General features: G+C 47.4%; 1 protein-coding gene across 1 annotated transcript; it reads left to right on the plus strand.

The window, feature by feature from the left end:
- The first annotated feature begins 6,052 nt into the window (after nt 1-6,052).
- On the plus strand, nt 6,053-10,107 carry LOC142915529 (uncharacterized). The gene is made up of 3 exons (XM_076061284.1): nt 6,053-6,127; nt 6,444-6,509; nt 7,632-10,107. Exon 3 carries the CDS (start codon nt 7,660-7,662, stop codon nt 8,659-8,661), a length of 1,002 nt encoding a protein of 333 aa, XP_075917399.1. The 5' UTR covers nt 6,053-6,127; nt 6,444-6,509; nt 7,632-7,659; the 3' UTR covers nt 8,662-10,107.
- The last annotated feature ends 1,764 nt before the right edge of the window (nt 10,108-11,871 follow it).

Consider the following 11,871-nt stretch of genomic DNA (forward strand, 5'->3'; position numbering starts at 1 on the left):
TGGTGGACGTCACGATGAGCGTCTGTTACTGGGACAAAACCCTCAACCGAGGCTACGCGTTCATCGAGTACGGGAGCCATCACGCGGCCGCCATGGCCCGGAAGAAGCTCCTTCGAATCAACTTCCAGCTATGGGGCCGGACTATCAAGGTGGACTGGGCCATCCCGGAGTGGGACACGGTGGCTGCGGCTGTGACAACGGAAGACGAGGAGGAGAAGGAGGCGGCGGTGCCAGACCTGCCGGAGCCGGAGTGCACGGTCACCGGCAAAGCTGCACACAGCCTGTTTGAGGGCTGGGGGGCACGCACGCGGCTGTGGTGGGTACCTCTCCACCTGCGGCCCATGCCCATTGCTCTCGAGGCGCTGCCGGAGGCGGCCATGCTGTCGTGGGCAGGGCGGTTGCGGATGCTGTGCCGGACCGCCGGCATCAGCTACCCAATCTTCGAGCATGCCCGCTTACTCGGGGCCCGGGATGCCCGCGGGCCTCCTCTATAAAGTGTCGATTCCCGGGGTGGGAGAAGGCGCCGACATCTTCCCCGAATTTCTGAGCTCCAGCGAGGAGGGAGCACGGGAGGTGGCATGTCAGCTCGCCTACAACATCCTCAGCAAGGCGAATCCTCTGAGAATGTGGCCAGAGGCGTGGCTAGGCCCCGCCTCCGGCCACGCCCTCTCGTGGAACCTTTCGCAAAGGTTACCGGAGTAACTCGGCTAGCCCCACCTGTTGCCTTTGCCCCAGATGCCCCTCCTTCCCTGATTGGTTGTTACCTCTGTGGCCGTACCCGTGAAGCCCTTTCCAGGCCAGCGGGTGTCACCCTGTCATGTCAGCAGGTGTCACCCTGTCATGTCAGCAGGTGTCACCCTGTGATGTCAGCAGGTGTCACCCTGTGATGTCAGCAGGTGTCACCCTGTCATGTCAGCAGGTGTCACCCTGTCATGTCAGCAGGTGTCACCCTGTGATGTCAGCAGGTGTCACCCTGTGATGTCAGCAGGTGTCACCCTGTCACTTGCACTTTAATGAAAACCGACAACAGAATCCTTGAAGAAAAAACGAATTCAGGTGTTTGACATGTCGACGCCATTTCGTTTTGAAAATGTAGCGGAGAAAAATATATATTGTTCACATCGCATTCTGTTTTGTCAATAATCTCTGTAACGTGTGCCTGCTCTGCAAGCCATACATTAACCCCTTTCTTTCTCAATTTAATTCCCAGCATGCAATTCTCCAAGCCTCAGATTTTTTAACATATTTCGCACAACTTTAATCCTGGTAAATATATTATTTTCTTTAAAAACACAAGCATTATATTTAGTCTATTGCATGGCTAAAGTATTCTAAGTAAAAATATAAATTGTATTAAGCCAATGTTAGATCATCGCTATGATAAATATATTTCTACCCTACAATATACAAATCTACATTGTGATAATTTTTCAATTCTACTTTTATTAACTTACAAATATAGTGTCTAGGACACATTTTCAAAGAAATATTTCATGTACCCAGACAATATTTGCACGTGGCCACATAAAAAAAACTTGCAGACTGCATACGTAGCTATGACAACAGAATCCTTGAAGAAAAAACGAATTCAGGTGTTTGACATTTCGTTTTGTACGGGAGAAAAATATATATTGTTCACATCGCATTCTGATGTCAAAACATTTGATTCTTTATAAAATTGAAAAACCCTTGAACAACTTTGCTGCACACGGAGATGTCCGTGCACCGCCTCGTTTCCACAGCTTCTATCCCGGTGCCATTTGTATTTCATGCACATACCGCTGTTAAGAGTTTGATGTTTTATTGATTTTCAATTTAGGTGTTTTTTTCCTGTAATGTTTTTTTGTAAATTTTTTAGTGGAAATAAAGTCCTGAAAAGTCTCTTCCTCTCTCTCCACTCTCTCGGCCGAGTCTCTGCCACTTTTGGTTCTGAGTGTCGCATGTTTGGGATCCTTCTTTCCCTCCTCTGTGAATTTAATTTGATTTGCTGATTTACACGTCAACATATTTAAGACTTTTTCCTAATCATTACCAACGTTTCCATGGCCAGGCACTTTAGAGTAACTTATTACCTTTTCCCACAGCATCATAATATAATTTTCCCGGATCATCACCTTCATAGCTTTGATCCATTACCAAATTTTTTTTCAAATTTTCTTGCTATGTTTTTCACACGTGATGATGATTGCTTGTGTTGCAGTCGAAACGTCGTGAGAATTTTATTGTTTTATATTTTTATTATTTTATTGTTTTCCTTATACGTAACTTTACCGAAAGAACCAAGAATATGAATCCCTGCAGTCACGAAAGCTTTAAATCTAAATTCAATCACCAATGGTTTACTGGTTCGTTTCTGTATTTTCTTATGCCACCGTCTTTCCCCGTGGGACCATGTGGCGTGAAGTTGTGTCGCACATAAACAGAATCGGTGCACATCACGATTTTCCGTACTCGACTGTCAGTTGCCATCCCCGGGGCAATGTGCACATTTGTCGACTCGGCGAATCGATTTGATTTCGGGTCCCGTTGGGTCGCCCCTTTTGTGCTTTTGCGTGAGCCGGATTTCAACACAATTCCCGATCCGTTGTGGTGCCACGGTCTCGGAGCAACTCTGCCAGCGCCTCGACTCCCCCCGTGGCCCCCCACACCGAGCACGCACCTGCAGCGCGCGCACGTAGCGTCCTGGCGGGGGATTGCCCGGCACGACGGGTTTTCATCCGAAGGGTCTCTGGGATGAAAGTCCCGCGGTTTCCCGGCGCCAGGAGAATGGCCGACCCTCGCAGAGCGAGTCACATTGCGGCGCCCCTGAGTTGGCTTCAAATTGTTTGGGCGCGCGAAGGTTCGCCGGGTCAGCGGCAACGAGTCACACACGACGCTGCCAGCCTTCTCGATCCGCTCGCGGCATCCGTGCGACGCCGGCGAGCACCGCTACGAGGCGGCGATAGGCAAAGTTCCCTTTCGTCTTCGTCCCTCCGACTCTCACGGCGTCCGCGCGACGCCGTGAGCACGGCCGCGAGGTACGTGATGGGGCGTGCGAGCATTTGCGGACTTGGGTAGCGGTAGGCCTAGGCTCCGCTAGTAGAATATTCCCTCCGGGTGGTGCGGGGTTTGCGCCACGAATAAAAGTTAGCAGAGAGCATCGGTGTGGTGCGCGTGTGATTCCCGTGCGGAGCGGCTCCGTGGGCGGATGCGCGGCGAGAGCGAGGGCGGAGCCGCGGCCGGAGCTCGTGCGTTGAGATCATCGCTCGTCGGCGTGGACGCGAGTGGGCCGCCGCGTGCTGCGTCAGCCTCAGCCGTAGTGGGCGCGCGGCGTGCACGGACGCGCGTTGAGATAATCGCCCGCAGGTGCGAGACCGTTCGGGCCCCGTGTTAACGACGGCTGCGGTGCGCGCGGATGCTCGTGGAGGTAATCACTCGCCGGTGCAGGCGCTAGCGTGCCGCTGTCCGCTGCGTTAGCGATAGCCGCGATGCGCGCGGGGGTGCGTGGGTTTACTCCGTGCGGCCGTGAGCCAGCAGCACGAGTCTGTCCCTCGGAGAGGGCGCTAGCGCGGGGGGCCCCGATCGCTCGGTCGGCGGGGGCCCGGCGGGAGCCGACCGACGCGGTGGAGGAGGCGGCGGAAGGGGCGGACATCGCGCCCCACCTGCCCAGCGAGGGCGGTGGGGTGGACGTCGGCCCCCACACCGCCATGGCCCTGTACACGTCAAAGTATTGAGCACAAACTCAAGGAGCAGGGAAAATGGTAATGTTGCTTGGATTTAATTTTAATATCATTGCAACTGTATAGTTTTGATATGTTTTATTGAAAAACATTCACGTGCATTGGCATGTCCCTCTGTCTCAAACATTAATAATGTATCATCTGCAAATGTCCTTTAGCAATGTAAATTTTTGTGCAACATTGATATGCAGCTTGAAGAATGACGGAGTCTTATAACTGTAGACACTTCGGATTTTCAATCAAAATTTACAAATAAACCACTCTACCATAAACATGCTACATTCCAGCTAAAGTATAGTAGTATATTACTGTAAAGTAGTATGGTGTATAGCACAGATATTTTGTACAAATCCAGTGAGATGGGAGTGCTTCTTTGATGCATTACGCTTGGATCCGATCTCATGGGTTCAATTCAGGCTAACCCCTAAGGGTACAATTTTATTTTTACAGTTTCAATCGGACCAAGTACCTGGGGAGGTTTATTCCAAGTCAACGTGGCTTAAAATCTGCCATGCTGAAATAAAATAGCTGGACGTTATTGCTTCTGACGTGAGTGCAGGACTCGCTTTCCATGCCAAGGTGCGGAGGCTCATTTGGGCGACCAAAGGAATTCCGAATGCATGTTACAATCACGTTAATTTTAGATGACTGGATTCATTGGTAGAGTGCTCCAACTTGGGCAGAGATTTCTGGCTGGAAAGTGATGTGGTTAAAACGTTTGTCTCGCAGTTTTAAAGGTTGCAATTTCAAAATACAGTTTGGGCATCAGAGCTCAATAAATTGAGTACTACTCTGTGTGAGGTTAACAGGAGTCATCCAATGGAGAGACTGGGCTACGCCACATAAATGTGGAATTTATATCAGTTGACAGGTCAAACGTACTCTTTGTCCTTTTTGGTCACTTTATTATTATAGGCTAGTGGTGTTTGTGTGTTTTAATCACAGAGATGGGGGGGGCATTGCACCTCGCTACACCCATCCACTGCTGACGGTAGAGGTTGTGTGTGTGTTTACACTGTCTGTGTGTGTACACACAGACACAGTGTAAACACACACAGTGTACACACACACACATTGTACACACACACAGATTGTACACACACAGTGTACACACACAGTGTACACACACACACAGTGTACACACACTCACACTGTACACAGACAGTGTACACACACACAGTGTAAACACACATAGAGTGTACACACACAGTGTACACACACACAGTGTACACACACAGTGTAAACACACACAGTGTACACACACAGTGTACACACACTGTAAACACACAGTATAAACACACACAGAGTGTACACACACACACAGTGTAAACACACAGAGTGTACACACACAGTGTAAACACACACAGAGTAAACACACACAGTGTAAACACACAGTGTAAACACACACAGTGTACACACACACGCATTGTGTACACACACACAGTGTACACACACATTGTGTACACACACACATTATGTACACACACACATTGTGTACACACACAGTGTACACACAGTGTACACACTGTGCACACACAGTGTACACACACACAGTGTACACACACACAGTGTACACACACACAGATTATACACACAGTGTACACACACACAGTGTACACACACACAGTGTACACACACACAGTGTACACACAGACACATTGCGTACACACACAGTGTACACACAGACACATTGCGTACACACACAGTGTATACACACATAGTGTACACACACACAGTGTACACACAGTGTGTACACACACACATTGTGTACACACACACATTGTGTACACACACACAGTGTACACACACTGTGTACACACACACAGTGTACACACACACAGTGTACACACAGTATATACACACAGTGTACACACACACACAGTGTACACACAATAATGTCCACGTTGTTGTTGTAGCTGAGCCCACGCACCCAAGGGAGGGAGCAATGAAAATGAATCTACATCAACTTAAACTCCAATCCCGCTCTGTGACGCCACCATTCAGTATTACTTCATCGGCGTGAAACGCCAGGGGGAGGTGTACCTCGCTAGTGACGGCATGTCACCAAGGTATTCCGCTGCGCTCTTGAGCGTGATGTCACCTCCGCTTGGGTCACTGCCAATATCGTTCCAGGGCCAATCCTTATTTGGGCAAAGCTACGCCCAGTGACTGGCGGCTCATTAACATAATGTATTCGTTAAAGCCGTCGCGAGTTTATTGCGACGGGTTCAGCACTCACGACATAACGGCCAGCCACATTAACATAATTTATTCACTCTCTAGTTTATTTAGTTACGGAACCGCTCATTGTGGGAGGAGCGTGTCTCGTACCCCGGACGTGACGTCACGTCACCTGCTGCCGCGAGACGTCACGAGGTAACAGGAAGCGATATGCACTGAAATCCGAGGTGAGAAAGTCTCATTGCGATTGTGGTTGTTGTGGTGGTGGTGATTGTGGTGGTTGTTGTTGTTGTTTACCAAGGTAGAGCCTCGCTCTCTCTCGTAGGGATGTCAGTTGAGTAGCAGCGAGCATGGGAATCGATGTCCAGGTTGGAACTTTACAGCGCGGGGCCTAGCCACGCGGGGCCTTGCCTCCTGCCCTCGCCTGATTGCATTCACTTTAATTATCTCGCTTAAGTTGAATTTGTCTTCACCCGGCTCGCCACTTTGTAACTTTGTTTTAGTGTAAATATTCACGCAGTTTTTATTTTCTTTTGTTACCAGGCCAAGCCCGCTTGAGCTGCTATACCGCTCTTGTTACCAGAAGCGACCAGCCCACAACAACACAAGGTGAGGCTTTGTCAACGTGTGTGAATGTTTTGACTTAAAACTTTGGTGACTGCAGGAATTAATATTCTTGGTTTATTAGGTAAAGCCACGTAGATAGAAAATAAAATAAAAATAATAATAATAAAATTAAATGAAAAATAAAAAATTTAAAGTGAAGCAAAAAACCCACGACGTTTCAATCGCAACACAAGTGGTCTTTATCTTATTGAATTTAATTTGTTATTTTTATTTTCTATCTACGTGACTTTACTGAAAGAACCAACAATACGTGCGTCAATGTATATCGGTCAAAGACGCTAAGCGCGTGCCGCTGTTGACTCTGAATGTGTGGAGGGGAACACCTTCACCACGGGGAGAGAGAGACAGAGACACGGATAACCTTGGCTATGTTGATTGATCCTCGATTCATTACTTGGTGGAGTGATGAAGAATTAATGCTGAGCAGATGAAGGTGGCCAGGCATGGTTCTGGTCACTCCACCACCAGTTTACTCATGGCAGTGTGTGACAGTGTCAAGTTTGTGTTTGCAGTAAAGTCTATTAACTCTATTGAACACGGAGGTTATATCAAAACAATAGTTTATTTTTGTTTTCCTCTGGAACTCTTTATAAGAATGGAAACAGGAGGTGAACACAGCACACACATTCAGCTGAAGTCGGATCTGTTCATCCCAGCATTCAAGGACATCTGAGCCTGGATTCACACCTCTAAGTTGCGATTGAACATTAATTTATGCATTTCTGCATAACACAAATAGTATTGTTTTCAACACCCTTTGCTATGTCAGCTGAATTTAGCTTTCATATTTATTCCTTTTGTAGTCAGACAGCCGAAATTGTGTGCTTAGAGTTTTGAGTTAACATTCATCTTGGAAGATATGAAGGCTTCCAGGCATATTAATGACATTTTCCCTCTCATTGTGTGCCATAACAGCCCGTGGAGAGAAACCCTTCAGGTGCACTCTGTGCGGGAAGGCGTTTGCACGTTCATCAAATCTGATGAATTTGGGAAACGTTTCATTACATCATGAATATATTAATAAGTATAGATGTGTAAGTCTCGTGTGCATTCCTCTGTACCTGACGTGTAGATGGTGTGGATATTCTTTGTTTCTGTTTGCAGCTGACGCTTCCTCTGCAGAATTGGTCTGATGGAGCAAAGGCACTCAGCGCAGCTCGGTACGACAAGTCAACAATGCGACCAGCGTGCATACAGCACGGATCAGACTGGAAATTTGACACGGCACCAGAGAACTCACACAGGAGAGAAACCCTTCAAGTGCACTGTGTGTGGGAAGGCATTTGCATGGCCATCAGTTCTTCAGACCCACCAGAGAACACACACGGGAGAGAAACCCTTCAGGTGCACGATGTGCGGGATTGCGTTTACACAGTCATGTAATCTTGTAACACACCAGAGAACACACACGGGAGAGAAACCCTTCAAGTGCAGTGTTTGTGGGAAGACATTTTCAGGTTCATTTGTTCTTAAAACACACCAGAGAACACACACGGGAGAAAAACCCTTCAAGTGCAGTGTTTGTGGGAAGGCATTTTCATGGTCATCTGCTCTTAAAAAACACCAGAGAACACACACGGGAGAGAAACCCTTCAAGTGTACTCTGTGCGTCAAGGCGTTTTCAGATTCATGGCATCTTGTAACACACCAGAGAACACACACGGGAGAGAAACCCTTCGAGTGCACTGTGTGCCGGATGGCGTTTGCACAGTCACCACATCTTAAAGTACACCAGAGAACACACACGCGAGAGAAACCCTTTAAGTGCAGTGTGTGCGTGAAGGCATTTACACAGTCATCTAATCTTGTAAAACACCAGAGAACACACACAGGAGAGAAACCCTTCAAGTGTGCTCTGTGCGGGAAGCCGTTTGCAGATTCATCAACTCTTCGAAGACACCAGAGAACAGCTTGTGAAAGTCAAAGTGCTGCAATGAGCCTATCCCTCATGAAACAAGAACCGGACGAAAATCCCAGCTTGGACACTTTTAAAGGTATAAAGGTAGAATATGAAGAGGTGATGGTGAAATGCGAAGAAGTGATGAGCGAAGAAGTGAAGGTAAAATGTGAAGATAAAGATTCAACTCCAAAATGGGACCTTCACATCGTAAAGCAGGAGGAGAATTCTGACTGAGGCAGAGCGAGGCAACTCCCAGCAGTTTGTGGAAGTGGAGGTGTGGGTGGACTTGCTCCTAGACAATTCAAAGTCAAGTGGAGACCCGGTAGATGTGTAAGCCAGAGACGCTGTCGCTACAATAGATGCACCTTTGTCACAGGCCTTTAATGACAAGAATGTGAAGTTGAACACTTTGTGGGCCCGTGGGTTGGGTAGATCTCTAACCAGGAGCAAGAGCCAATAAGCTCCCAAGCATTCACTATGTAATCATAATTGCATTTACACGGTGCTTGCTTAACCGCCTCAGCAACTCGGAGTTTTGTGCCGTATCTCGTCTGAAACACTCGAAGAGCATCCCCAAGTAGCTGCCCCTGTGTGGCATAAGGTGGTGGCCCTGCACCGGCCTGCATGTGGACAAGAGCCTGTCCGTAGGGGGCGATGATTGATGTGTCATCTCAGTTGTGTAGTTTGTAGGTAATGTTTAGAATTTGCTAAATTTTCACTTAGACGCCAGCATGCAATGGCCTACTCGTTTTGAATGACACAATAGTATGTTTTACATACACTCTGAAGCAGACTGCAACTTTTTTTAAAAGTTTCTTGTTAATACGATGTAACGTGATGCAGTATATTTCACTGCAGTAATCCAATTTTGTTAATATGCCTGTCAATTTAGAATGTATACTTGTCTGGTTTTGTGCATACTTGTAACATTTGATCTGTAAGGGTCAAACATTGAATAAGTGATGTTAGGACAAAGTGCGTGTGTGTTTGAAAGTAACCTGTACGGAGAACTCAGGTGTGACCCGTTCTTGTGATACAGGTCAAACGGTGTTGTGTTCCACGAAGCATCTGGAGCAACTCATTGTCTTTGAAATAGGTGGCACACTCGGATCATTCATCAGTTACAAGGCATACCACTTAAAAGTTACACGTATAGGAGGAGGTACATTCTCTACAACACGAATTGTAGTTTTGTCTTACGTGGTGAGGCCACGTGATGTGTCGAAGGCTCTCTGCCAGCTCAGGACAGACCCAAGTTGCCATGTGCTCAATAAGATGACTGACAGAGGCACCACTGCACCGACTTGGTGTGGCCGACGCTCCGCTCGTTGTCGTGAGCGTCGCTCATCCGCCCTCCGTTGTTACTGGAGGGCGACTGCCTCCAACTGCCCAGCAACGTGCTTCACGAGCCTCCTCCACAGAGGCCGATCTTGACACCGCTGGTACCAGTCATCGGCAAGCCCACTCAGCTCCACATCCTTCTTGTACAGCATCAGTCCATACATCTTTAAGAGGGTTATCGAAATGCCATGCTACAGACAGATGGGCAGATATGAACGAACAGAGCTAATGCATTAACATCTCAACCTTGGTTGGAAAGCGTTAAAAAGGAATGTCTTATTTGACCTGAACTGCATATTGATTGATTTGAGTTAAGGACAATAAAAAAACTAATACAGAGATCGTGCACTCACATCAGTCTGGGTTAGCGTGTGAGAGGACCTCCTGTAATACTATGATCTTACCAGATACGGAGACAAATTGGCATTAATGCAGATTTGAGGCTATGCGGATGGCTTTGAACCCAAAGCACCCTTCAATGGTAATGCACATAATAGAGACATGCTTTGTTCACTTTTCTAAACCCATGCTTTTAAAATAATCTCAAGCAATTTTCTCTGCCAGTCATTGCCTGATCTTATTGCACACAAACACTCACACACACACACAAAGATCCCCCGTACAGCCTTCAACAGACTGCTGGGGCAAGTGCTGTTAGCGAGCACCTATGAAGGATTGCACGGCACACGAGGGGGTGGGTAGCCAGCACCGCGCCCGGCCGCCTTTGTATCCCGAGTGGTGATGCTCACATCACACTGGGTACTCATTTTTAGGCTGAGTCGACCTAGGGAAGGCCCAGGACCGGTTCAGATAATCATCACTGGCGGTGTTGGCCGTGAGCGGGAAACGACTCCGGGTCTCTGGGTTCGTAGCGCAGCGTAGCGCTAACCGCTGCCCTACCGCTCGTACAAAGATACGTTTAAACACGCGCACGTAAATACACATTCTGTTTGACTAACACTTCTTTCAAACCGTACATAGCCAAACATTTCCGTTGTTGAGTTTCTGGACAATGTTTTGGAATTACCACAATTTTGACCGTGACACCAACATGCAATGACCTGTGCGTTGTGAGTGACACAATACTCTGTTTTACATCCGCCGTGAAGCAGAACAGCGCATATTGTGGTGAATGTTACTGGGGTGGCCAGGTGTGCCTGTCGGATTTGAACTTTGAACCTCTGCAACAAATAGAGAATGCGCTACCATATTCCTGGTTCTTTCGGTAAAGTCACGTAGATAGAATACAAAAAATAAACAAAATAAAATAAAAATTTTAAAATACGAATGAATAAAAATAATAAAAAAATGAAAATAAATTGATGATAAGATGCCATGGGTCGACTGACTCAGATGACTGGCTAATACACCACCTTTGCCCCCCACTACCCACACACACACACAGTGTGTATGTACACACTGTATGTGTACGTACACACATACAGTGTGTACATACACACACAGTGTGTGTGTATGTACACACACAATGTCCATGTTGTTGTTGCTGCGTTCACGCACCCAAGGGAGGGGGCAATGGAAAATGAAGCTAAATCAACTTAAACTCCATCCCCGCTCTGCGACGTCACCACTCAGCATGACCTCATCGGCATGAAGTGCCATCGGGAGGTGTACTTTGCTGGCGACGTCATGTCACCAAGGTATTCACACTGCCAACCCCGTCCACAGCGCTCTTGAGCGTGACGTCACCTCCGCTTGGGTCACTGCCGATGTCAATCCAGTGCCAATCCTTATTTGGGCAAAGCTACGCCCAGTGACTGGCGGTTCATTAACATAATGTGTCCGTTGAAGCCGTCGAGTTCAGCAGCCACGCCCCATCCCTCGACATATGGCCAGTTTATATTAACATAATTTATTCAGTTGCCGAGCCGCTTATTATGGGAGGGGCGTGTCTCTTACCCCGGAAGTGATGTCATGTTACCTGCTTATATGCAGTCAATTTCGCTGCAGTAATCAATGTTAATTAGAATTAATACTTGTCTGATTGTGCGCGTACATGTAACATTTTGTCTGAGGGTCACACATTGAATAAGTGATGTTAGGACAAAGTGTGTGTGTGTGTTTGGAAGTAACCTGTACAGAGAA

This window comes from Petromyzon marinus, unplaced genomic scaffold (assembly GCF_048934315.1).
Source record: "Petromyzon marinus isolate PM22_M1 ecotype Great Lakes invasive population unplaced genomic scaffold, UKy_Petmar_22M1.pri1.0 PM_G_Scaffold_32, whole genome shotgun sequence".
In the NCBI taxonomy this organism is placed as follows: domain Eukaryota; kingdom Metazoa; phylum Chordata; class Hyperoartia; order Petromyzontiformes; family Petromyzontidae; genus Petromyzon; species Petromyzon marinus.